Source organism: Athene noctua, chromosome 17, assembly GCF_965140245.1.
Source record: "Athene noctua chromosome 17, bAthNoc1.hap1.1, whole genome shotgun sequence".
NCBI lineage: Eukaryota > Metazoa > Chordata > Aves > Strigiformes > Strigidae > Athene > Athene noctua.
In genome coordinates this window covers 2,447,876-2,475,328 of record NC_134053.1, presented here as the reverse complement: position 1 = coordinate 2,475,328, position 27,453 = coordinate 2,447,876, and the positions used below count along the sequence as shown (strand labels likewise).

The window sequence follows — 27,453 nt, the reverse complement described above, 5'->3', positions numbered from 1 at the left end:
ACGGGAAGGGGGGGATGAGGGTGGCCGGTGCCACAGGAGCGCGCTGGGGCTGCGGTGGGCGAGGGTTTTTAAGATTAAAAGGGTTAAGAGCGGCGCTGAAGGGCAGGTGCGCTGTGAGGGGGCGACGCTCCCTCCACGGCTGGGGCGCAGGCGGCGGCTACGAGGCGCTTTCCCGCGCTGGCCCGGCCCCGCCCACCGCGAGCCGCCGCTCCGCCTCAGGGCGGCCGGCTCCGCCCACAGATATCGCGTGATTTCGTTCCGCCCAAGATCTCGCGAGATTTCTCTCCGCCTCAGATATCGCGAGATTTCGCGTCTCCCCCTCTCTCTGTTCCCCGGCAGGGGGCGGGGCCGGACCGCACAGCTTCGCTTTGCCCCCGCCCTCGTGACGTCATTATAAGGCGCCCGAAATCTCGAAGGTCCGATGGGGGCTTTGATGGCAATGTCGCGCTTTTAGGGGTGTTGGCGGCCGCCTGTAAACCGCGCCGCCGCAGTGGTGGGGGCTTTTAAAATTTCCCGGTGGGAGCGGGGAGGAAGCGGGGGGTGCGGGCCGGTCTCCTGCGCGGGGCGCGGCGGGGGCGGTAGCGCTGCGGCGAGGCGCGCCGCCCGGCGGGTGTGCCCGGCTCGGGGTGCCGGCAATGCCTGGCTCCCGGGCGGCGCGGGCGGCGGCGGCGCCTCGGCGGCGGCGTCTCCCGGGCTGAGCGGCGGCTCTGGGCCCGTCCGCGCTCTCCCCCCGGCGCTCCCCCGTCTCCGTGCGGGGTCCCGGCCCCCCCCCGCCCCCGGCCCACCCGGCCGGGGATGAGGCGGTGCGGCGGTGGCACAAAGGCTCCTCCGGGGCTGCCCGTTGCCTAGCGCGGCCCAGCGCCCCCGGGCCGGCCCCGCCGCTGCCCCCGGCCCCCCTCGCCGCTTCCTTCCTTCCCTCCCTTCTGCCTCGCTGGCCCTTGGCCCCCGCAGCCCCGTTGTCCCTCGCTGGGGCCGGGCCGGTGGCTCCCGCTCCCCCCGCCCCAGCCGCCCGTAGCCCCGCGGGAGGATGTCGGAGGATCACGAGATGGACAAGATGATCAAGGTAGGCAGGAGGCAGCGGCGCTCCGGGTCTCCCCGCCACCGGCCCCCGATTGTCCCCTGCCCTGCGGGGGGAGGTGGGCAGCCCGGGCAGGGCCCTGGGGCCCGCCGGGTCCCGCTCCCCCCTTCTCTTACACCTGCGGCTCTGCTCCTCGCTGCCCTGGCACCGGGGCCTCGTCACCCGCTGGGCTCCGGTGTGGAGCCCCAGACACCGGGCAGGGATATGGGAGCTGCAGGCAGACGGCTTCCACAGGATCCGGCCGGGGGGGATCGGAGTTGTGATGTTGAGGCTGTGGGGAGCAGAACCGGGGCTGCTCGGGGCGGCGGGGAGCTGGGGTCTCTGCCTCGCAGCAGTCCCCGGCTGCAGAGCCAGTGCTGTCGCCTCGATCCATCTCCGAGTTCCTGTTCAGATGCTGTCATGAAAACAAATCTGGCGTGTGGGATGTTTGTGTTTTGAGTGGTGGTAGAAGAGCTGAACAGATTCAGGATTTCTTTTTTTACAGCGAGAATCTGTGTGAGCTTAGCGCTTCCCAGTGAATCCTTCTGTGACCTGGCTGAGCGGATTTCCTGAAGAAGCTGGGGAAACCCTTTTGAGATACAGTGACAATAAAACAAGGTTTTAAAGACTGTCTGCGGGTTCTTTACCTTGCGCAAAGCATTTGCTGTCACAGATTCTGGATGCCTTCCTAAATGCTAATTTTAATAAGGTGAACAAATTCCTTAAGGATGTAGAGAAAAGATCCTGGGTATTGGCGTTTGCCACCCTTCCTTAGCCCAGCTATCTGCCAAGGTGGGATTTGTCTTTACAAAGATCATTGGGGGCAAAAAAACCAATGCAGGTGAAGTAGCAACACAGCCTTGTGCTGTTGGAATCTGGGTTGATTTAAAATATGTGGGTCTTGCCTTTTGAAGTAAAAAAGCCCAAAGCAGAAGGAAATCTAAGCACAGTGCTCACACAAACCAGATTGGAATTAAACTATGAGATCTGTGTGCTGTCTGTTCCTGCTTCGTTATCAGCCTTGGCACAGTGTGGGTGAAGTAGCTGTCCAGAAGGTTTCCAGAAAAGGGTTTTCAAGTATTTCTGTGGTATTTCATGTGAAGGTAAAGGTCTACATCTGAGCTCTTGGGGGTTAAAAACAAAACAAAGAAGCCAAAGCAGTTGTGTAAGTGTAGGGACAGTCTTGTATCTGCCTCCTGCCCCTCTCAGTTTGGAGGGGTTCTGGGCAAATCTTTCGGGTTATAGGCATTGTCTGAATCTAAAACATAATTTAGTACTTTTATATATTATGCTGTTTTCTCTGCTACTCAAATACTTGTTTTTTGTTCAAGATTGATGATTGGTTTTCACCTGCATCTGCAGGTTTAAAGTCTGTGATTCAAGATAGTGATCGCTGTTTAAGGCAAACTAGCCAAAGTTGAAAGGCTGCGTGTTGGGGCAGTGGAGGTGGAGTTACACATGTTGTTGGCATTTCACTTGTTGAATACGTGGAGTTTGTCCAAGCAGCAGTCTGTATATTTTTAACTGACTGTAGTGAATACACGTTATTCTTAAAGTACCTTATTTCAAACCTTTTCCCGTCGGTATTCAGCGGAAACTGAGAAGTGCCTGAGTTTTCCCCCGAGCAGTCCCGCTGCCTGCCTAACCCTGTCTGAAAGCAGCGTGTTGGAGATCCAGTTGGGAGAAGTCTCAGTCCTGCCTTTCCGGGCTGTCAGCATCCCAGACTGCTGACTCTGCATGGGAGGATGCTTGAACCGTTATTTTAGGTACCCTGAGCTTGCTGAAAGAGAATTGTGCTGTCGAAGAGAACTCAACTCTTACAGTTTGCTTGAAACTTTTTTTTGGAACCGAATGCATTTCAAATTCATTTATTCCCTTTGCCCGCTAGAAATTAATGTGAGGAGCGATCGGAAGTTTAAAATTCCTTTAACAGTAGGAGCAAAAAGGTTTACTGTAGGAAATTGCACCACTGCAGATTTTTTTTGAAAGCGCTCTCCCCGGCGCTCTTCTGCCTCCTCTGTTCCCAGCCACAGCAGATTAGTTCTGGCTGACCCGTCAGCCAGTCTACAAGTTCAGCCCTGTGCAGCCGTGCTGCTGTCAGGCGTTTCATTCTCCAGATGTGGAGCTAAGTACAGGATACTGTACCCTCGGCTGCTGGCATCCGCAGTACAGTAACCTCAGTGAAGAGGCGAGGCATTTAGGCTTACCAGTGGAACTGGATTTTGTTATTTTTCTGAGGGATGTTTTATACCTGTACATTTTAAATATTTCGCGCTGTTTGAATGTTATGTGTGGATCTGCAGCTACATCGTCTTGGCACCAGATGTGGAGCTCCTGTTTTTGAACTAGAAGGAGATGTCAGTAATTCTGTACATCGATGGACATCTGAGTTCTCAGATGCTGTATTTCATATCATTAAGAAATGGTGAACAGTGTTTCCAGATCACTAAATTATTCATTTTTATTTCTAAATTGTACCACTACTTTGTAATGAAGATTGGAATCCAGATACAAATGCAGAAAACAAAAATGTTGGCTTTTTTAGTTAAAGCCATGGTAAATATACAGAATATGAAAGAGGAAATTAATTTTTATTAAAAATGGATTTATTTATAGTTGTTGAACTTGTCCTTCAGGAGTTGAGAGCCATCAGATCTTATTCTCATTTCATTTGGCTCATAAATCACAGCCTTCCCAATTGCTGATCAGCTCCTCTTCCACTTGCTCAGCTGAAATGAAGCAAATGGTCTCTGTGCCATCAGAGAAGTGGCAGCAGGTAGCAGAAGCTGTTTAGTCAAGAGTGGGCTTGTATGTGGAGTAACTCTTTTTAGACCAGCCTGTGCAGTTGAAAGGGTTAGGTAAGTTCTGGGGCAGGCAGGCCCTTCTTCGCTTTTGGAACAGGAGCAGCAGACTTCAAAGCAGTATAAAAATAACAAAGAGTTGTGGTCACTTAATCACGCTGTTGCTCCAGAGTACTTTGGCGTTTGCTTCTGCGTTTCAGTGGTTTGACTTCACAGCTTAAGACACTAAGTGTGAGCTTGAAAGCACGTGCTGAGGAGGTGCTCCTCAGTTCAGAGAAACCTCTTCTGAAATTGTGTTTTCATCCCACCTATGATGCCTTCAGCTCTGTATCTGAATATCAGGAAAACGAAATCGGCTTTTCCCTAATACGCTTCTCCTGAGTGAAATTTATGTCAGTTAAATTAATAAGAAAAACTTTGTGCTTCTACCTGAAAACAACAAACCATGTACAATCCACTGTGCTTTTCTTCCCCTCTTTAAAAACCCTTCATCAAATCTCCAGTTAACTTTTAACTTCTTCCTTTACACCCTTCACTCTAGTCATTTATGATTTATGTGATACCCACTCCAGACTGTGTTAAAAGGCAATTTTTCTTTTCATATCTGTCTTTTTTTACCCTCTAATCCCTTCAAATCTTGCCTTAAATCTCAGCTTTCCTCTCTTGCTTTGTTTTCAACCCATGTGGCGTGAGGTCTGGCTCCAGCCTGGCCGTGTCCATCCACAACTATTGAGGCAGAGGCCAGGATCCCACGTTAGGGATTGCCATTTTCAATACCTCAGTTGAGAGCACGAGTGTTCTCTGTTTTCTCGTAGTTTGTAGCACGAGTGAATCCTGAAATGCTGCAGGTTTTGAATGGAACAGGAGGGGAAAAAAAATCTGATCAGAATAAAGTTGCTTTGCCAGCAGTGGACTCTTCCATTTATTTTCAGCGCATTTGGGGAAGCGTTTTAGCTTCTCCGGTGCTAGCTTTTGTTACCAACTCCTTTTCTTGCAATTTATCAGAAATCGTGGCTTTTTGAAAGATGTTCCTCACCGTCAGGTAGCAACATAGAAGAACAAAGGCGGGATTTTGATGGCGTGTGTTACGTGGTGGCTGGAGTTTGCCCACAACGTTTCCACCGTTGAGCCCCGCTCTGTTGTTAGATCTGTGTGACGGCGCAGGGCAGGGCGTTAATCACAACGCTCGGTGCTGAAGCTCCGTTTTACGTCCTGCCTTGTGACATGTTTAAGCATGATAGCACCCAGGCTGTGTCATAACAAAACCAAACCCTGTTTATATGGATGTGGACAAAAGAATTATAAACACGAGCCTGGTTCATTATCAAGACAAGCTAAAACTAGTCATGCAGGGTTTAATTTACAGTATAACGAATCCAAAGGTTTGAAAACCCTAAGGAAGCAGCAAAGTCATTTTCCATTGTACTGTACGACCAGAAAATACATAATAATGCTGAAATGGGTCCTTTGTGATTGATCATTTATAGGTAGGAAGCTGGATTTAAGAGTTGGGGGGGGGAAAGCTTTCTGTATTAAAGGCACAAGATCCCATTTACTGTTCTCAATAATCCTGTTGGAAAATGCCAGAGTGAGCAGTCTCAGCTGCAGAGAAATAATTTTAAACTGAGATCTATTATTATGTTAGCATTTGTATTTATGTTTCATTTTCTTAGGTGAAGCAAAACTCCAAAGCAGGCTCTTTCTCTGCTCGGGTATCTTGCAAATCAGGTCGGCTGAGCTGTTTTGGTTTGTTTTTTTTTTTTTGGAAGGGATGTAGTAATTTTTTTTTTTTTTTTTTTTTACTCTCTTTCCCCTCCCCCTGCTCCTTCTTGAATAGGAAACCTCCATTTTAGAGGAGTACAACATTAACTGGACTCAGAAGCTGGGAGCTGGGATCAGTGGTCCTGTTAGGTAAGACACTACACCTGCGGATTTGTGTGTATTCTCAGCTTGTTTCATTAGCTGGGGAGAAGTGAGTATGTGTTTTAAGTGTGCTAACAGCAGAGCCATGTGCTATGTGGAAGACTCTAAAATAAATAAATGTCTCTACTCCGTGTGGGTTGTAGCTGCTGTGCAAGCAAGGTACTGTCTTTTGTGGGGTATGTTTGATGTAAAAACTCTCCCACCTCTCTGCCTTGTCCTGTCTCACTGCCCTGTTCCTGAAGCAAAGTGGGAACAGGAGTCGGTTGTGACACAGTGGTGGCAGAAAATGCTCCTCCAACACCTTTGTCCTTTTGATACTGGTGTCAGGGCGGCGCAGAGGTCGCTGCTCCCATCTACGGAATCATCACTTGGGGCATCAGCCCTGCGTGCCCATTAGCTATTTTTACCAGCTATTTTTTTTTCAGATCATCATGTGAGGCCAAAGCAGATAGTGCCGTCAGCTCCGCATCTCAAACCAGACTTGCCCATCATGAATTTCTAACCCCTGCAGGAACTGGATGCTTTCTGTAAAACAAAACATATGTTCCCTTTTCAACAAGCACTTTCCCTCTTGGGAGCAGGAATTTGTGCACAAGTGCTGGAAAACAAATGTCTGCGCCTCTCTGTTGCTGGGCGTTTGACAGGACGATTGTCTTTTTGCCACCATTTATCTTCCTGCCCAGGCAATTGGCTTCTCATCCATTTTGTGTTGCTGTGTTGCCTCTGATCTTTATTAAAATATCCCTTTGTGCTTTATTCTTTTAGCTGCCTGTTAATATGTGGGCCCTTCCCTCTGACGCAGTTCAATTGTTTATGTTAAATGGGGGAAAGAGAGAAAAAAACCGTGTGCGGTACAGTCGGTGGCCTTGCCAAAACAAGGATTTCCATTCACAAACACTTTATTTATTGCAGACTACACCCTCCGTTGGAGATGTTCAGGCTGCCACTGTGTGGTTTGGGTTTTTTCATCTAAAGCATCTCTTCAGGCTGAATGTGTAGAATGCCTTCTGCTTGTCTGCAGTTACCCAGTGCTCTAAAGTACTTTTTCTGCATTGCTGAAAACATATGATTTTACGTGAGGTGTTTCTGCATAACCTGTGTGATTGTTGTGGAAGGCTGAAAACGGAGGCTTTCAAGCTGGGATGTGGTGACGGGTGCCCTGTATATTCCAGATTGTGGGCATTCCTATTAATTCCATGTGGAGAGCAAACTCATAACTACAGATCAGTTGCTTGAAGTGTCTCTTTAACATTCTTGCTGACTGAATAATTTTGTTGCTGTAATACCAGAGTCTGCGTGAAAAAATCCTCTCAAGAACGCTTTGCACTGAAAATTCTTCTTGATCGTCCAAAAGCTAGAAATGAGGTATAGTTCCTGTTTATACTCTCTGCCTTCTGACACGTCGCAAAATCTCGCCCTTTTGGTGATTTGTTGCAATGGTTTAAAATTAAAAACAAACAAACAAAAAAACGCACCACGTGTATGCAGGGTTCCTTAGGTTTGATCCTCCAGCCTTGCTGTGCCCAGTTCCTATAGGATGAGGTGGTGGGTGAAGCAGAGGGTCGTTCTAACTCTTGAGTTTGCTGGAGTTGCTAGCTGTATGTGTACAAATCTAATTTATAGAGCTGCATTTCAGAGCTGGTATTCTCCCTGCGTCCTGTGTAATGTAACACGAATAGTTTAGAATGGATTTTGTTTCCCTACATCTCACTCTTGGATGTCGCTACTCTTAAGAATTGCCAAGAATGCTTCAGGTTGTACTCTGAATGGTTTATCTGTGTATGAGAAACTAAATAAGCTCACTGATACCATTTGTGAATCGCTGTGGCTGGCAAGAGCGTGCCAAGGTACCAAACCTTCAGTTTGTTGAAAATGATGGGCAGTTCAAGTTGTGAAAGTGAAAGAAGTGTTAATTGTCCTCAAGGTTTAGGCAACTTCCATTTCTCATTACTGAGCAAATTCTCATTTAAAATTCCCAGGGAAAAATAATCTGTTTACAAAGAGCCTCGGCTTCATGTAGCAGTCCAGGTCGCTTTAAACTGGGGAAAATTCCTGAGGTGCCTGTTTCAGAAAGTCAGAACAGGAGATGAGTTTTTCCCATCTTGTGAGTGCTAGATCATCAAGCCATAAAAGAAGCCAGATTATGGAGTTTCATGCTTTATTTATGAATTTTTCAGTTTCAATCATATCTCTATTGCTACTTTAAAGCTAGTTCTAGCTTTTAAATTCATTTTAAAACCACAAAGAAATCAAAGATTGGGCTTTCTGTGGAACTCTGGTGGGTTCAGTTCGGAGGTCTGTAACAAACATGTTGGTAATATATGATCTTTTTGTCTTAGTTTAAGTAATTTAATGGCTGTTGGTCGCTCATATAAACGCTCGTAGGCATTTCTTATTTTATGAATAATTTGAAATGGGGTGTGACTGGTGCTGCAGTCTTGGGGGCAGAGGGAGGAGCAGAGCTGGTCGGGTGCGTGTCACTGTCTACAGTAACGTTTCTTCCCTTCTCTTCAAGGTACGTCTGCACATGATGTGTGCAACACATTCAAATATTGTTCAAATTATTGAAGTTTATGCTAACAGTGTGCAGTTCCCACATGAATCCAGCCCAAGGTAAGATTACATAGGGTGATTCATTCCCACAGCTTGCTTTCCATGTTTAGGCCAAGGTATAGTGGAGTTCGCTTTTTTTTAAATCACAGTATGACCAAAATGAGTATTTATAGGGGGTTCCAGATATGATATTTATATTTCAGACTAAGCAATGCTTGCTTTTTCCCCTCTTGATGCTCAGACCTTTGCACATTTAAATCAATCTCCGTCCTTCATTACTGGTTTTGAATACATCTTCATTTCTTAGGTTTTTCATTGATTCAGTCTGTGATACCTGCGTTGTCTAAGAGAGTATATTAGCTTCTAGCTTCTGTCCTGCTTTGATATTGCTTTAGTAGCTTGAACTGAATTGTAACCTTTGAGCCTCCTTCTGCTTTCAAAGCGCTGTTAAAACAGGATTGGAGAGCTGTGACTTTTGTTGCTACCTAGAATCCTAAGTGAGATCCTTTCACATGATGGTGATGCCTGTGAGCCACTGGGAAACTCAGAGTGCCAGTCTTGATTTAAAAAAAAAAAAAAAAAAAAAAAAAAAAGGAAGAAAGAATTGTTTCTAAAAATAATAGGTTCTGCCCTGTAAACTCTCAGTACATTGTCCTCCTTAAAATGAATACAGCAAAACATGAAGCAGACCATTAATATTGCTTGGGATAAAAACATCTTCTAATTGGATGTTAGTTGAGGGAAAAAAAATTACAGTTGGGAGAATTAAAGAGCTGAGACCTGTCTTAGTCTCTGATAGATCTGATTTTGCTGTGTGGCAAGAAGAACTAGAAGGTAGTTTCTTGAGGATCTAGCAGTCCTGATCTCCACGCTTCCCATTCGTTGTCCTTCGTAATTATGGCAACTCTAGATTAAAATCATGAGGTACCGTAGAGTGTCCAGACTCAAAAGCATTAAAGATAATAATTCCTCAAACTTCTGCTTCTGAGTTGCCATGAACCTCTTTAGCACCAAGGCAGAGAGCTAGGCCGATCGGCACGTCTGCAGGGATGGGTGCAGACAGGGCTATGCTGTGCTCGAAGCCAACTCCAGCCTGGAAGCTGTTCAGCCTGTTTAGTGCAAGTCTCTACCTGCCATATTATTCTTTAAGGGCAGAGTTACACACTGCTGTGTCTAAATGGCTTCCAGGTCCAACCTGGCTTGCTGGTGGAAGGCACGGGTGGAGCTTGCACGTATCTGTCTGGATGCATCCATGTAGACATGTCCGTGGTGTTTGTTCCAGCTGGATGTGGGAGCCCAACATGAAGAGCAAACTGTAGGTTCCTGGCTGACAATCAGTGAGTCAGATTGTGCAGGGAGCCAGAAAATCCTGCAGCTTATATGCTTAAAGGCAAAATTGCAGAACCACAATAGCTCTACCAACTGTAGGAGAAGCAAGTATATGTCTCTCTTTTGGCCTGCATCAGTAGACGTGAAGTTATGCATTATTAGCTTAGCAATTCTGTTATCTTTTGATTATTTTTAATATAACAAAATGAAATGCTTTTGAACAGGGCTCGGCTCCTAATTGTAATGGAGATGATGGAAGGGGGAGAGCTATTTCACAGAATCAGCCAGCACCGGCACTTTACTGAGAAGCAAGCAAGCCAAGTAACAAAGCAGGCAAGTTAACACCCATGTATAAGCAAATCCATGAATGATAATGGCTAAAGTATTTAACAATTTCTTGGGGTGGGGGGGGTGGGAAAAAAGCAAGCTAAAATAATCCTCAGTTCTGATCCGATGATCATTGCCTGCTTTGTTATAACCTGACAATGCCAAAGTTTTAAGAGAAGCAAAGAATTTGAAGGTGTGGGCTAGTTCTTCTGGGTTGGGACCCTGGTGTCTCTGCTGTCCTTAGCAATGGTTTTCCTAACCTGGTCTACAGAACCCTTCACCAATTTTCTTGCACAATCTTCCTGCTGTATCCCTTGCTGTTGTTCTAAAAGTGTAACCTCCGACAGTCCACAGGCTCTCACCAGACCCGGCGTGGCTCCTGAGCTCCAGTTTGAGAATTGCCCTTGGCCATGACACAGACTTGGCGTTTCTCTCGCCTCTTGAGGGGGGTAGCAGATAGTAACAGACGTGTGTCCTGGGCTGGTGGTTTTCAAGCTGGGTTCTGTGTTTGGTTTTATGGAAGTCCTGCCTATCGTGGAAGATACCAAGAGGAATGTACCACTATAGTGCATGTTTTCTGTGCTGTTTGCTCTGATGTCATGTTTCCCTCTCCATTTCTCTACGCAACTCACTCCTGAACGTTGTGTTTTATAGCCTCCATGGTATTTATTACTAGATACGGTGTCCATTGGGCTCTTTGTTGCTTAGCAGTGCATCTGGTGCGACTAGCTTACATCCTACTAGGGTAGGCAGGATGATGAAGCAGAAGGCCCTCCATGGCATTCAGTGTGGGGATCCCCAGTGTCCCTTCCTCTCAGTTCTGGGGTGAACTTCCAAGTTCCAAGCTGTTGGATGACACGTGGTGCCCAGTCAGAACGCTTGGATCAATGGGAGGGTTGCAGGAAAGGTGGTATGTTGGGATAGCTTGTCGAGGGAGCCACAGCAGAGGACCAGCAAAAGGATCTTGCTTTCGAAATGGCTGAGTTCTTCTGCATGGGAATTGGCACCACGGCGTGAAGCCGAGGGTTGGAGTTGCCATCGTTTGCTTCTTGCATTCCAAACAAAAGATACGCGAGCTGTAGGTGAGAGGCTCTACAGGAGATATGAATCAGTAAATGTCTTGCTCCCACACCAGTGATCACTGCGGTGAATAAAGGAAAGAAAATGTGAGACAAGATATTACAGCGTTTGTCATAAAATGACACGACTGTTCATGAATAATCCGTACCCTGACCGCTCGCTTCCCCCTCAGCTGGGCAGATAATGTTTGGTACTGAGGCAAAAGAGGGCCAAATCATTTAATCTTCCTTTTCTGGTTTGTGCTTTGACTTATTTCTAATGAAATGCTAATTGTGCTGTTACCTATTTGGTTTCATCCAACAAAGAAATTAGGTGGAAGTACAGAATTATTTTTGACAGTTTGTTTTCATGTTCTTTGGACTGTTTGATTTTGACAATGCAAGGCAGTCTCCAGGATTAACACATGGGGAAAATCTTTTAAAACTATGCCAAAAATTAATACTTCTAATTGAATTCTGATTGTGTGTACACTTGGGTTATTCATGTCCTAAGTAACTCTGCTTTAACGTTTATAAAAATGAAGTTTGAAAGCAATGGTAAAGTCTTAACTCTTTCATCTAGTAGTGGTTCATCATTGAACTACGGGTCTTGGTCGTTGTACCCAGTAATAGTTAAAAACTTGTCACAGAGCTACCTCATTTTCTCTGGGAATGCGTTTATATTTGTTTCTGAGCTAAGTTAACACTGAAGTTCTCCTTGTCACAGTAATTTTCAGTCTTCTAAGGACTTAGCTCATCACCCAGGGTGCTGTGTGTGGGTAGGATCCTGCAGAAGCCAGTAGGAAAACTTTCAAATAAGGGTTATGTGTCTTTGCCTTACTTTTGTTTCAGTAAAGCTATTCAAGTATTTATGCTTTGGTTTTCTTTAAATGCATTGCACTTTCATATGTACAGCCTGTAGAGCTTCCCTGACTGGGTTACAGGTTTCTAAACCACAGCAGTGTCTGTGAAAGACTCGAGTAATACATTTCTGTGTAATATCCCATGAAATGAGTCAATTGCTGGCAGTACCCTCAAGAATTAAAAAAATAAAACTGCCTGAATGTTGACTCTTAAGCAGCAAATGCAGTAAAGTACTTACTGAAATACTGAAGCAAGAACTTGCTGTTGACTGTTAAACAGCATGTAATTACAGAATCTAATTGCTGGAGAGCGTGCAAGCAAGTGTAGTGACCTCTAGCACAGCATATAGAAAGACACTGTCATGATCTGATTCACTTCTAGGGGGCTGATAATGCCCTGAGTTAGTCGAATTAAGGTGGTTGGGAAGCCCGGTGTGACTTAGCTTTTATTTTCTGTTTGCTTTGAGTGAAATGCAAGCTATGGGTTTCATTCCCAATTGTTGCTTTACTGCACTCTTGGGCAGTACAGCCGGGCTTGTCTTAACTCCAAATTGTACCCAAGTGAAGTGAAAATGTTTGGGGTGTAAGCTGTGTTGGCGATGTCCTTTTTAAAGCTGAAATAAGTGTCCAGGCTAAAGGAGTTCTGTAATTGTGGTTGATTTATTGTGCCCTTTTTCAGATAGCTTTGGCTTTGCAGCATTGCCACTCACTAAACATTGCACATAGAGACCTCAAGCCTGAGAATCTCCTCTTCAAGGATAACTCTCTGGTAAGATGAAGACTTGGTGTTCTTTGTTTACTGCTGAATTCTGTAAAATGGCTCAATGGTGGTTTCCAGAATAGTTGTAAAATGACATTACTGCAACATTTCAGTGACAAAAATTAATGACCTTTTTTGGCTTCGTGCTTTCCTGTACTCTGATCTACTTGGAGTACAGGCTGCCCGTGCTGGTAAACATGGGTCAGGTTTTCCACCTCATCACAGAATTCTGCTTTGCAGAGAAGATCTGCTCTGCCAGACTTCCTCCTTGGGCATCCTCAAGATGTTCTAACCTGCGTTACAGGTGCTTTGATGTATCCGTGCACTTGCCTGTTTCTTTCTTCTCTGGTTTATAACCACCCTGCACATGCAGTGACCCCCCCTACAATGTGCATAGTGCTTTCCAAATCTGAGAGGGTGACTGCTTTTGAGCCAGAGCACCCAGGAAAACAAAAATTATTGTTGCAAAGATCAGTTTATGACCTTTTAGGTGCTTTGTGGAATGACAAGGGTATAAATATAAAAGAGGAGTACGTGTGGCAAAGGTAAGATGAGTACAAGGTGAGGAATGTGTGTTAGAAAAGCCGATACAATGAGATTTTTGTAATGAAGCTTCTTCTCCTTGTTTCAGGATGCACCTGTTAAATTGTGTGACTTTGGATTTGCCAAAGTAGACCAAGGTGACTTGATGACACCACAGTTCACTCCGTATTACGTAGCACCTCAGGTAACAAATTATTACAGTTGTAGGCTAAAGGGGAATCATCGTCTTTGTTGCCTGTGCCTCTATAACCCCATCATTTTAAAAGCCTTTGCTGCCCTATTAAGGGCTTCTGGGGGCAGGAATCTTGAGTAATTGTATAGTAGCTGCCTTGCAAGATGGAGTGCCACGGTGATCTATTGTTTACAGCAGGAGATCGCGAGGCAAATTTCCCAGACTGTGTTCTTACTACTGGTTGAGTGCTGATGCCTCCTGAGTCTCCCACCACTGAGACTACTCCAGGATTTTGACAATTGGCTTTTAACTGCGTTAAAGCAGTTGGTTTGGAAGAATCTCTGCTTTGCAATCCTTCTTCCAGCCTGCGGCTCATTCAAGATAACATTAAAAAGGACTCTGCTGAAACCAAAAGGTTCTGGAAAGGCAATTGCTCAAAAAGAAGGCAGTGCCAGGAGGTTACCTGTTCACCCTTGCCTCCCTCGTCAGCGTGCATTAAGACATGATCTATAATTACAGACAGGCTGGGTTTTGTAGTCCTGCTTTCCTTCCTTTTGTGCTTTGTGCTGGAGTCCTGAAGAAAATTAAAAGAAAACTGCAGATAGATGCTTAATTGCAGTGCTGGGCATGTCGGCAGCCTTTAATGACTAGGAAGAACCATTGCAGAGATCGGACCACGCGGCCACAGTCGAGTGCCCTGAAAATGCCTCCTCAGCTGGAGCCTGCTGGTGAAGGGCCGTGTGTGCTACAGGCAGGCTTTATAAAACAGGTGAAACCAAGCCCGTAGAAAGCTTGTCCTGAACATAATTAAACCAAGATTTTTGTAGAAACCCAGAAACCCAGATTTGATCAGCAAGGGACAGATTTGCTGTGATTTGTTCATGGGAGAGGCAAAAAGGGACATGTCTGGAGCTCGGGTTACCCTCCAAACATGATTTAAGTTCTAGTTCCAAAGCATGGAGGTGTTAGAGGTTTTGACCAAAAGAGATGTGAGCAAATGCTTTAATTCAGGCAAAACTAGAATTTTCATCCAAAGCAGCAAAATATTTTAGCCGAAATTTTCCTCATGTAGAAAGTTCCAGTCTGTCTTAGGAAGAACAGTTTGAATTTGGCAACGTCTTGAGTAGCTGGAATAAGTCCATCGAATGGAGAAGCATCAGGCATCTTTGGCATAGGCATTGCTGTTTGTGGTGTCTGTAGATGAGATGTATTTTGCCTTTTCTTTTTTTTTTTTTTTTTTTTTCCCCCTCCTCTCCTGACAACAGGTATTGGAGGCACAAAGACGGCATCAGAAAGAAAAGTCTGGTATTATCCCCACCTCTCCAACACCTTACACTTATAACAAGGTAAGCTCTGAAACAGTCCCCAAGTCAAGATCTCTAGAGCACAGTTTCTTCCCCACCCCCCGATGTATCCTCTGTAGAAGGAGTTTATAGACATGGTTTACCACCTAAGGCAGTAAACGTGGCCCTGAAATGACACACTTACGGCCAGGAGCAATAAAGTTGTTCAGAACTCTGTGATAGGAACACATCTAACTAGCCAAATACCTCACACTGAATAAAAAGCAGGATCTACAGGAAGCAGCAGGGACACGTCACATTGCTTGCTGTTTTGTGTACACTTGTGTTTTCAGCTGTAAGGACGTAATATCCTTGGGGCTGGATTTCTCAGAAGTGTGGTTTCTTTGGCTTTTCTAACAGGAGTGACCAGGTATGCAGTGGTATTTCTCCCTGTAAATGTATTCGGTTCAGACCAGGTTTCATTCAGTTGAACCAGCAAATTAGAAGATTGGGATCTGTGCAGGTAGCTTAGTGACACACTAAAATGCTCTGCTGGCTCTGCTTTTTTTCTGATAGAGCTAATAACAAAATGCACGTTTGGTTCATTAAATTGATCCTCTAATTAAAGGGAAAATATACAAACACTGTTCAAGGAGCGCTAAATATTAACAAGATTTTGGAGAGAGTAGAATGGTTCTGCTGGAGTGTGATCGATCACTTGGGAAGTTCTTTCACCTCCACAGGAGGAAACCTCTTTTCTGCTGTCAGCCGGGGTTTCTGGAAGTGCAAAGCACTAGTGAGGCTGCCTTGTTCAGGCAGCTGGGGTGGTACCTCCTTGGTATCAGGCATCTTCTGCAAAATGACCAGTGTTGTGTTGTCTGTAGCAGGAGCCACGGGCAATAACTGCTGCTAGAGGCTTGGGAAAGTTATGACAGAAAGTGTCCTGAATGGTTGTACTCCTTTTCAGTCATGCCAAAACATTTTCCTCCATATTATCATCACTGTCTCCTGCTGGCTTAGCAGTCTTTGAACCACTGAGTATTCTTTGAGTGTCAATTGTGATTAAAATTAGTTGGTTTCTGATTGCAGTGCTAAGCAGCTACACTGATTCCAGCTTCAAGTTTAACCCACCACATGCTAGAGGGGATAGTTTTTTATCTTGTGTTGTGTTTCAGTAGCCTTCCACAGAGACCTAAAGCAAAGATGGGCTGAGATAACTTTCACTGAATTAGTCCACATGCGTTTCCCAATCACAGATGTGCCTCCTTCAGGGTTATGATTATCTCTTCTCCATGCTGGAGAAGCAGATTGATGATCGAAGCCAGGCACTTCTTATAAAAAGACTTCTCAGACAGGTACCGATAGTTTTTTCAATACAGATTTTCTTCTGCCCTCTCTCATGTCAACACCGTCACAGGGAAAGTTGATTTTTATAAATTTGGAAAATCTCACAAGGCAGGGTCAAGAATTCCACTTCTGTGGATTGCAGCAGATTTATTCTCTGATAATAGCCCTCTCAGTAGATGCCATTCCAGAGACACCCAGGACGTGGTGTGGATGTGGATGATTGCTCCCTGTTTGTGTTGGTAACAGTTTGACAGCTGTTTTGTTCTTCTAATGAACCAAAGAGTCCTGGCTGTGACACCTGAAGCAAAGTATGAGTTATACTCTTGTAGAGAATAGAGGAACCTTGAAAACAGATACAACTGGTGTTAACTCACGTACCGAGAAGGTTCAACTGCCTTGATCTTTTGGAACTTAGAACGTGATACAGTGATTCTGTTTTCATGCTTCTTTTGAAGAATTGATGGGTCACGCAGAGCTGCTTTCAGCCACGGTGGCACTAACTGGAAAGGCTGCTGAAAGAAGCAGCTTCGTCCTTACCTTGCCAAGTGTGACTCACCCCAAAAGCAGCATCTGGCATATGCCTAGTTCCCTGAAATAGCCTGTGATAAACTCCCAGGTACACTGTCCTTCCACAGCAGTTCAGAGCCTGAGTGGAAATGCCTGTGATCCACCTTCATGGTCAGCAGCACAATCCCACAGATTGAAACTGGAGGAAACAACACATCTTTGAGTATTTTTATTATTGTGTGTGTATTGGGTCGAATATGTGTCTGTGTGTCATGACTGGAGGGGGTTGACTCTTGAATAATCAGGGAAACCTTGTCCATGAAGAACTTAGACACCTGCTTCCTACTTACATGCCTAAAGTCCTATGGATTTAATTAGAAATTCTCTCTGGTCAGTGGAAAAATGATGAGAATTTAGGTCTCTAAATAAAAATTTAGACTTCTAGAGCCATCTGAATTTGCTTTTCAGCAAGTTGTTTAAGCCATATGTATGTGAGATAACTCCATGGGGTTTCTTACATTATCAGCATCCACATGTTTTGTAAAAGCCAGAAGCCGAGGGCTTGATGTAATGATCAGTATGAGCTGATCTAAGTGTATTCCCTCCAGAAGGAAACAGTCTCATCTTTGACTCCCCCTTCCTGGATTGGGGTTGATCCAGTCAAAAAACAGTTATTGGAGTCAGAGTTTCTGTATTTGAAACTGTGCTGTCCTAGAGTAGGTGGTGGAATATACAGTCTGGGGCAGAGAGGGTGGTGCTGAGGTTGCTTCAGTTGGCAGCTCTGCAGACTCCCGTCTGTGTGAACCCATCGCAGAACCTGCCTGGTTCCCCAAATCTGCCCTTGTGTGTCTTTCCACAGTCACCTGAACCTGGCTGGAGTTCAGGCGGCTGCTTACGCTTGGCCGTGTGTTCCTGTCCATCCCTGTGCTGGCATAAACCTTCAGGAGTCCTCAGGAGGACGGGTAGGGCTGGAAGCCAAGCTAGTGAAGATCGATCATTAGCTGTACAAATGCTAGTGTTGGCCCAAAAGAAATATTGGGAATGGATGGCCAGGATCAGAGCAGGTCCTACCAGCCCTAGCCTGCACCTTGCCGTAACCAGGTGATAACAGAGCTGCATCCTTAAGGATGTGCTCCAGCAGAAGCATGAATTGAGGTCTGGGCTCTTCCCTTCTTCCCGAGCAGAGTCTTGCATGGACACGCAGGGATCCAGGTGGGGAATGGCTCTGGCTTTCAGCTTCTTTACCGAGCTGGTTGTTGGCTGGATCCACCTCCTGGGTGAACTCCTTCGGATCCCAGCAGCAGCAGCAGTGGTGGGAGGGCAGGGAGGGAGCTCCAGGCTGGGGTGGCAGGAGGATGCAGCAGAAGCAGCTGGGAAATGCTGCTCCTGCCTTTCTGGAGCTGCCTCATCTCCGTGCCTTTCCGGACGTGTGGGTTTTTTTCCTTACAGACGTCTCTGATTAAGTATCTCTGCTAGCTCATTTGTTCAATGCCGTTTCTTTTTTTAGTCTCACCTTCTGAAAAATGACTATTCTGGTTTATGTTCTGGTATTGAGAGACTAGGGCTCCAGTATCCCGAGAGGTGTAAATAAATGTGCAGCTTCCCCACGCCCCTGACGCACTGGCTGTTTCCACACAATTTACCCTTGCAGAGCACAGTTAGAGGAGCGCTTTCTGTAAACAAGCTACTTTTGGGTATGGAAGTAGTTTAGCTTGGCAGCACGGAGTTATTTTGTGCATACATACTTGCCATATTTATCCATGAAGGTCCTCAGATGGACCTTTAGGAGGAGGCTGAGCTGGGTTCCTGTTTTCTTAGGGAATCACATAGAACTTTTAACATGGCTACACCACTGCTTGCCGCGAATTGCGCCCCAAAGTGATCATTTCCTTGCTTTCAGAGCTGTGACTTGTGGTCCCTGGGTGTCATTATTTACGTGATGCTGTGTGGATACCCTCCGTTTTACTCCAAACACCACAGTCGGACAATTCCAAAGGACATGCGGAAAAAGATCATGACAGGAAGTTTTGAATTTCCAGAGGAAGAGTGGAGCCAGATCTCAGAAATGGCGAAAGACATTGTGCGAAAGTGAGTCAGCTCAGGAAAATGTTGTATTGCTCTCTGCTTATATTAAGAAATTGGAAAATCACGTGAAAGTGCGTTATCACAAAGGGCTTATTTATTCCAAAGTCGGGGGGAATTGTCTTCAGCACATACAGCTGAAAAATTTTCTGTCATATTCAGCGCAAATGAAGTCTGGTAAATATTTTTCTTTCCCTCTTTTTTTTTTTTGTTTTTTTAATTTTTTTTCCCCCTTCCCAACTGTTGTGTTCAATTTTTGATGTCTCCTGTCTCTGGAGTTGCTAGAGTGCATCGTGCATTTAGTCTTTAAGGGGAATGGGTACACGACCTTGCTTCAGAACAATACAGACAGCTGGCTGCTGCATCTGCAAGTGTTCTCTAGGCACGTATCCCCTGTGGTGATGTTTAAACTCCTGTTAAAATCAGGGGACATTTAGGTGGTGTAATAGGATCTGGTAAATCTGTCCCTTAAAACCCTGTGCACATAATACACAGTCTAAAAAGGGACAAGGGAGAGGCATGGAAAGGGAGGTTAAGATCTGTCACAAGGTGTCAGACTATGAGGTAAGGTTTTGCCTTGATATTTTATTCTAAATGCTAATGGAAACTTTTTCATGCGGTGCACATCTCTCAGTTGCAAATATTTCAAGGACTCTGATCCTGTGGTCCTGTTTGAAAGCAAGAATGTGGCACTGATTAGGTCTTGACCTTGCTTATTTTTTAAAATGTGAGAGGGACTTTACTGCCTTTGCTTATATCACCAGTAGAACTGGAAGGATAAAAGCAACATAAATAGAAAAAAAAAAAAATCAATTAAATAATCTTAAACTGTCACTGTCTCCTCTGCTGTACTGTAAAATCTCCAAGGATTTAAGGTTGTTTGGAAAGGGAGCCAGGACCTGTTTATAGCAGTGCAGAAGAGCCCGCAACCTTTCGCCAAATAAACTGCAGATTGTGTTGCAGTGAAACTTCTGTTTAGACCAAGGTCAACTCTTTATTCTCACTCAGAAGCTTCACAGTCAATAGGTTTCATTGTCTTTTAAAATGGCCATGAAACTCAGCTCACACAATGTTGTGACTTGGATTCAGTTCACTTCACTTAATTCTCTCACTAATGTTATCAGGACTCCCTCTCCCGCTTGTCTTTTCCAGCCAGTGAGTCTGAATCAGTGTTTATGGTGCAGGAATACATTTCGACCTTATATAATTCTGGATAAGTTTACATTTTATTTATGTAGGCTGCTATTCATATGGAGTCTTGCTTCTGGAGGTCATATTTTGCATTCAGGCAGCTGCTTCCTTTCAAGCATGTCGAGCTGATTTCTGACCTCAAGCTTTATGAGCTGCCGTGCTTGATAATAGCTTAGGACTTTGAAAACCTTCAGAAAAGGAATGCATGTGTCTTGGGTCTTGCATCAAAACTGAGCTTACGACCTGTTTGGCAGCGTGGCCTTACAAGTGAAATTTATAAGCTAGCCTGTGGTCCCGCTGACATTTTGTAAAAGTTATTTCCACTTTCTTGGTACATTAAACAATTCTGCTTTACAGCCAGGAAGCTGATTTAGAGTATTGTCTAAGAAAGTGCGACAAACTCATCAAGTCATTCTGTTTCTAATTCAGACTCTTGGGGTAACTTGTCAGCACTTTGTGTGAAATTTTAACTTTTTTATTAAACAGTTGTGATTGCCATGAGAACACGAGTTGATCTGCAAAATCTCTTTCTGGGGGTTTCATCCTAGTAAAATTTAACTCCATGGAGTTTTCAGAGATTGCAGAATAAAGTTCCTTCTTATTTTGAGGTGCTGTAGCCTGCCAAAGTGTCCATTGCTTAAGGTTTTTGCATGGAGAGGAAAGCTAAGGAGTTGCATGGTGTAAGCAGTTAATTCACCAAACAGGTTTCCAACTTTGACACTTGGCCTTTCTTCACCACGCCTGGAGTCCTTGGTGTGGGTTTAGAGCATTATGTGGGTGAGCTCTGGATGTGCATTTCCAGAGGGTGTCTGTCTGGATCATTTCCAGTTCATCTGGAAGATCATTTCCCATCTGGGAGGATGTGAGTCTAGAGTTCGGCAGCACACGAGTATTACTAAAATGGCCTTCAGTGCCTTTCTTTACGTTGCGCTGCTGAATATAACTGAAGGAGAGCTGTGATAGCATTAAAATATCACCACAGCAAGGGTCAGTGAAGCTGGTGGAAAGTCAGACTGCTTTTGGGTCCGCTTAGTGTTCTAGTTGTTAGGAGGAGTTCCTTTTATGGCCCCTCTAATGCTTAGAGAATGTTAAATGCTCTGATGGCAGACAGAGCAGCACATTGTAGATCAACAAAGAGCTCGTTATGGACTGATTGATTCCTCTCACAGGCTGCTGAAGGTCAAGCCTGAGGAACGACTGACCATTGAAGGTGTGCTGGACCATCCCTGGCTCAACTCCACCGAGGCGCTTGATAACATCCTGCCCTCTGCCCAGCTGATGATGGACAAGGTCTGAACAACATTTTATTTTATCAAGAATGTTGCCTAGGAGAGCTGGATAGCTCTCGGATGGTTGGAGTGTTTTCTTTCACACGGTGTTACGCAGAGAAAGAGCTCCTCTTCTGTCCTAATGAGCCGGAGATCTCTGTAAGAAAATGGAAGCAATTCAATTTGAAATTGGGGCTAGAGGATGCTCCAAAATTCATGGAAAAAGCAGCCATGTGCTAACAAGTAGAGAACAAACTATGGAGTAGACATGCCTGAGGACTCTTTTGTAGGTCTTTTATCTTTTTTTTTTTTTTTTTTTTTCCCCTCATGTTTTATACCTGACTACAGCTGTGACCTCATTAATTAGCAGCAAATGAATAGCCCGTCTTGCTTCCTTTAAACTCTGCTCAAAGAGGAGTTCAGTCAGCGCTCTTAAGCCCAGGAACACGAGAAGCAGAGGTGATCCTTTGTCCTGTTGAGCCCCTGTGAGGTCGGGATATATTGTCCCACAGTCAACGACTGCAGTTCTAGTCATTTCTTGCAAACCTGAGTTTTGTTTCTCTGAAACAAATGGGATTTTGGTGCATATTTTTTTTTTTTGTCCATGGCTAACATTGTCCATATATTGTTCTTTAACTCAAAAAGAAGCTAATTAAAACACCCCATGCAACTCTTTTCATTCCAGGCAATGGTTGCAGGGATACAACAGGCTCATGCAGAACAGCTTGCGAACATGAGAATCCAAGACCTCAAAGTCAGTCTCAAACCCCTTCACTCCGTCAACAACCCAATCCTGCGCAAAAGGAAATTACTGGGGTAACTCTCTAAAGCTGGTTTTGAAAGATCAAAGTGTAGGCAGAACGATTTCAGGCATGTTGCAGGTTCATTCAGTTGTAAGCACGCTCCTGAATTTCTGATTTGGTTGACACTCTTCATGCTGAAGCGGGTAGTTGGGGTGAAGTAATACTTGCACGATACGGTGTGTCTTCCAAAATATGTCAGTTAGGGCAAGAGGGAGGTTGGATAGTGTTACTGTATTATACAGGCAGTGGGACAGGTCCCTTACAAAAAAATGGGTCACGTGTTGAGTAAGAGAAGGCAAACTGGGAGAAGGAATTCCAAGTTTGTTTTTTTTTTCTTGACCCTGACATTGACTGAAAAAGTCTGGTAATCTCTCTCTCTTTGAGTTACCTATCTGAAAAATAGGATAATGCATTTTAGGATTACCCTTACCTGAATGAATTAAAGGAATATTTATTTTTCTTCATATTTAAAGGGGTCTCATAATATAGGACATAGTTAGAATTACTGCTAAATCTAGCTCCCAGTCCCAGCTTTCCAAAGAGTGAAAGAGATCATTGTACTGGTGCAATTATGCAAGGAGTAACTATGGTGTAGCTGGGAACTGTCTGTGTGAGGTTAATGGTTGGACTAGGTGATCTTCAAGGTCTTTTTCCAACCGAGAGGATTCTGTGAGCTTGAGTTGCATTCAAACTGTAATTGTTTCCTCCTTGTTCTTTTGTAGCACTAAGCCAAAGGATGGTGTTTACATCCATGACCCTGAGAATGGAAGTAACGATTCCAACGTGGCTCTGGAAAAGCTGAGAGATGTGATTGCTCAGTGCATTCTACCACAGGCTGGTAAAGGTTGCCACTTTTAAGAAAGTTACATTTCTAAATATCCAAGACACTGACTTTTGCCTCAAGATCAGTCTGTGTCAGTGGTCAGAGGAAGGATAAACAAAACTCCTATTGTCCTAGTCAGTCTCAAGAGGAAAATGTTGTCTCTGGACTGTAATCTTGGTGCATGCATAATGTTAGTGTCAACAGTGACTGTGCAGAGCTGTTAAAATAACTTTCCAAGAGGAGTGTCTGCTTTCCAACCCATTTCCTAGTTTAAGTGAGGCGAGGGGGAATAACTGCACATGCTGTTTACTAAAGCTCTGGGTGTTGCTGTGAGGCAGAATGACAAACCTGTTTATCTTTGTTCTCCAAAATAGGAGAGAACGAAGATGAGAAGCTGAATGAAGTGATGCAGGAGGCGTGGAAGTATAATCGAGAGTGTAAGTTGCTGCGAGACACTCTTCAGAGCTTCAGCTGGAATGGTGAGGAATTCCTTCTCTTCCACGGAGAATGGTGCTAATGCCGGGTGAAAGGGGGGAAGCAGTCCCCTTCTTATATGGAAATCAAACCAAATTTCTTGATTTTTGTGCCAAACCGATTGAGGTTTTGACGTTGTTTCAGCCCTTCTGCCAGCGTGGGTGCTCTAGAAATGAGGTTAAAAGTTCTGCTTTCAAATTTCTAATTGAGGTTCAGGGTAAAGTTTTCAAAGGCACCAAGTCGTGTGAGAACGTGACGGCACAAATGGAGCATCACTTCACAAACAGCTTGAGCTGTTTTGAGCTGGTTTCCTTCCAGCTGTTTATGACCCTCTTTGTGCTGGAGGCTGCTGCCCTCATCTCTGTCAGCACAACATCTCTTCTGCTTGGTTTGGACAGGAAACAGAATTAAAGCTGCCTTGGGAGTGTTCAGATGGCTCCTTGACAAAACGGGGGGGACAGAGGTGTCAGCCCCCCGGAGCAGATGCTGATGAATAGGGGGGAACCAGGGGCATCAGCCAGGTTCACAAAGGCTTGGTCGTGCCTCTTCCCCTTTCATCTGTCTGGTTTTAATTTAGGTTTTTTGAAATGCTCAATTTTTTTCAATGGAACTAGAGATTGTAACTCGTTTTGGTTCCCTTGCAAATGTTGTCCTGAGTTTCTGTGTGGAGCGTTGTTTTGTGTTCGGTCAGTGTGTGACTCCAGCCATGATTGCTTTCCTCCTCGTGCCTGGCACCAGCTGACTGCCTGTTCTTTTCCTTTCAGGCAGAGGATTCACAGATAAAGTGGATCGACTAAAACTGGCAGAAATAGTAAAACAAGTTATCGAAGAGCAGACAAACTCCCATGACTCTCAATAGCTGGAGCTTCTTAATCTTATTTTTTTTACCATTTAAGATTTATTCTTTAACTGTAAAAAGTATTTTTATGTAAATTAATAAATCATAATTATTTCATTAAATTTCCATACTGCTTGAAAATGCTGTATAGTTGTAGATACAAAAAAAAAAAAAAAAATCATTGGTACTGTAATATTTTTTTAAAACTCAGTTCCTTGAGGTATATATGATCACTTACGTACTGTTAATCATCAGTCCCCCAGATGGGGGAAATTATATTGTTAAAGACCATTCTTTTTCTTAATAACCAGTTGCAGAAGCTGCCTTCCATCTGCTATACATACAGCCAGCTGCAATGACTGTGTATGTGAACGAGACAGCCCCAGTTTCTCAACACCCTGCTCAGTGAGTACTTGAAGCAAGTGCTGTGAAACACAAACTTCGTAGCTGCCATTTGCGCCTAAATTCCGAGTCTCTACGTAGAGGCCCCTAAATAGCCTCTTGTTGCCCGGGATGACCCGAGAGCCACGCTTGGCCTTGCCAAGGGCACCTGAGGCCATGTGCTTGCTGTATTTTTCAGTTCTGACCAGTAGCCCTCTGTTTTTCTTCTTCCTCATCTTCCTTGTACCTTCTTTAAGGCTTAGCCCTCTTTTTTTTTTTTTCCCTTCCATCTTCCTCAGACCTTTTTTAAGGCTGAATTGGCCATTCAGCGTAAGACTCCTCTTTTTATCATCTTGTTCAACAGCAGAATAGAAGAATGTTCTACTTACTTATGTACAAGTTACTTTTATTTTCATGGTGGGATCTTCTACGGACAAAAATAAGGGTGGGGTTCATTTGCTTCACCCCCAGATCAGAAGTTATGTGTGTTCCACCCGTCTACTCCGTTCTTTCTTTTCTAGAAGATCCAACACTTGGTTTCAAACTTGTCCTCTTGTTTGAAAAAGATCATCCTGGCAAGGGTCATAGTGCTGCTGTGTGAATCCACCGGTGATCCTTCTCTTGTGTCACCCTCTGGAGTCCAAGCTCCCCATCTCTTCGATGCCTTCGAGCTCCTCCCGGGGGAGCGACAGATGCAGGGCTGCTCCTCGACACACGTCCTTACTCTGCCTGGACCACGACGCCGCCCAGGGCAGATTCTTACACTAGTCTGGAACATTGGCTCCAAAAGCTGCTTTTTTAATCTTAATTAAACAAACAAATGATAAGAATCTGTACATATTTCTAGTTTTCTACCTTCTGATGCTTTTCTTTCTTTTGAGACTGGTCGAAGGCTTTTTATAGAGATATTTTGGTACTAAACCTGTGCAGACGTCGAATGAGTTTGGTCTGCAGACTGAAGTGCCAATTCAGGGCTATTAGTAATGTCTCTTGAACATTCTTGTTATAGTTCATAGCTCATTAGTTTTGGGTTTACATTTACAAACCTGAGCCATGAATCTCCCAATTTACTCTTACAGCAGTCCAGCCTTGTTCGTTTTTGTCTTTTTTCTATACCAAACTTCCTTACAACCTTTAGCTTGGATGGCAAACCAGTGTCTGACTCTTTCTATAAACTTTTGTAAACAGTGACTTCGTTTTTCTACATGAAGGAGATACTTCATTTCCCATTCTTCGTCAGCACCTTGTCAGCTTTCTTTTAATCCTGTTGACAGTTTTCCAATGCCTGAGGAAGAACCACAGTCCCTGCTTAACCATCACTTTCTCTGATGGAAACAGGGAGGTTTTTCTGTAAGCCAGAATTGTACCTCTGACACTACGTGGAATGTTTGTGCACTGACGTGTATCGATGACAACTGTAGAGAATTAGCAAGAGACAAGAGTATTTGTCGTTTCTTGGTAGTAACAGCAAGCTTGCAGGCCTTATTACATGCATTTCTGTCCTTGCCCTAAATTCTAGGTTATGTCAACATCCACACAATCTTTAAATGTAATAGATCGTTTTCTTTTTAACTTGAAATCCACGTTTTCTGGGAAATCTCATTGTACTGGAACTTTTGAATACGGCAAATAGAGAAGTAAACCTGGAAATCTCCTTTGTTTGAACGAGAGTGCAAAAAATTCCCTACAAAAGCACTTTGCAATTCTGCCCTCCGAGGAGGAGAATACTCGGGCAGTTTCTTAGGAGCCAGAACCTCTTAACAGAAAAATGGATCAAATTGTAATTGCTCCCATGGTCAACACCCAGTGCAGTCAGCAGAGACCACTGCCACGCCGCAGCCTGAGACGATCCAAGCACCTTGTGAGCAACGTGGGGGTCTCTTTTTTTTTTTTTTTTTTTTTTTTCTCTGTTAGGTGTTAAAAGATGACAGCATAAGGCTTGTGTGCTGTTGTGTGATGATCTGTAGGAGGCTTTGGGCTGCTTCTGCAGCACTGGGGTGTGTTTGGTGTAGTGGGGAGCACCTCGGGGGGTGAGAGCAGCTGCTGCTCACCAACATCCACGGCACCTCAGAAATAAGCGGAGAAAATGGGATGTGACTGTGTGTCTGAAGGTCTCGCCTCTCTTCATGGGCCCTTCACTTACAGAATAATTTCAAGCTGCTGCTGATAGTGAGGTGGGTACATCTGCGGCTGACTGTGGAGTGTTTTGGTGTCTGGAGAGAAGTCAAATTTCTAAGGGCTTTTGTGATAAGGAACTGCTTTTAATGGATTTACTATAGATTTTATTGTCTGTGATGAATAAGAATGGCCTGATCTAAAATGGAGGTAGGGAGGGACAGATTAGGAAAACTCAATTTGAAGATTCAAGGTCAAATGGTTTTATTTCTATGAGAAAGTTGATTTTATTTTTTTTTTTTCCCCCTCTTCAAAAAATTAGATTTCAAAATTAAATACACGTCAATTAATTCATTTACATATTTTAAAGAAGTATTTTACTTTTCTTCTTCCTGTGTTTTTTTTATTTTTCAGTTGACCTAACTGCAAGATACCTTGTCTTGACAGTACAAGGTTTTACTTGGTAATAAATCTACTGACCCTTTATAGCAGACTGTGAATATTGTAAATATCTTGAGATGGAAGGGTTGTGTGGGATCAAAGAAGATACTCTTTGTACAAACACTAAAAGGATATGGAAGAGCTCTGTAGATTTTTTTTTTTTTAGAATTTTATTTAAGTGAGAAATACCTGAAATCATTTGACCTTTTCAAAATTTTATGTATATCTGACTTCTCCTGTGACTTGATTATTCTAAGCTATATATAGAGGTATTAAAAAGTTAGAAGGACTAGGTGAGAGAGTTTTCGATTGGAAATAGCAACATGTCGAAGTTTTGCTGTCATTTACTTCAGGTTTTTCTTTTGGAAATCTGAGTCTGTCCTCATGCCATGTTTAACTTCTGTGTATTAAAATGTTTTCATTTCTCCTTTTCAGTGTTATCTGTAATACCTTAGTTTATTTTGGATCAGTATTATATTGTAAATATTATGCATTGGTGTATATAAATGATTTT

At 44.2% G+C, this 27,453-nt stretch overlaps 1 protein-coding gene across 9 annotated transcripts; it reads left to right on the top strand.

Moving 5' to 3' along the window:
• The first annotated feature begins 547 nt into the window (after window positions 1–547).
• Window positions 548–27,453, top strand: MAPKAPK5 (MAPK activated protein kinase 5). Of its 9 annotated transcripts, none has more exons than XM_074921223.1 (14): window positions 549–1,063; window positions 5,696–5,769; window positions 7,071–7,146; window positions 8,297–8,394; window positions 9,888–9,996; window positions 12,591–12,680; window positions 13,303–13,398; window positions 14,652–14,732; window positions 18,424–18,611; window positions 20,966–21,086; window positions 21,750–21,880; window positions 22,590–22,711; window positions 23,065–23,169; window positions 23,929–27,453. In XM_074921223.1, the coding sequence occupies exons 1-14, from the start codon at window positions 1,028–1,030 to the stop codon at window positions 24,021–24,023; spliced, it is 1,422 nt and encodes a 473-aa protein (XP_074777324.1). In that variant the 5' UTR covers window positions 549–1,027; the 3' UTR covers window positions 24,024–27,453. The 9 variants fall into 9 exon arrangements, with proteins under 9 accessions (XP_074777327.1, XP_074777326.1, XP_074777324.1 ...); XM_074921224.1 differs by having other exon boundaries at window positions 550–1,063; window positions 22,590–22,705; XM_074921226.1 differs by lacking the exon at window positions 12,591–12,680 and having other exon boundaries at window positions 548–1,063.

Coding starts and splice junctions, on each gene's coding strand:
- MAPKAPK5 (XM_074921223.1), top strand. CDS start 1,028: ATGTCGGAGGATCACGAGATGGACAAGATGATCAAG. Junction 14,733..18,423: donor CACCTTACACTTATAACAAG/GTAAGCTCTGAA, acceptor CCTTGCTTTCAG/AGCTGTGACTTGTGGTCCCT. Junction 22,712..23,064: donor TCTACCACAGGCTGGTAAAG/GTTGCCACTTTT, acceptor TCTCCAAAATAG/GAGAGAACGAAGATGAGAAG.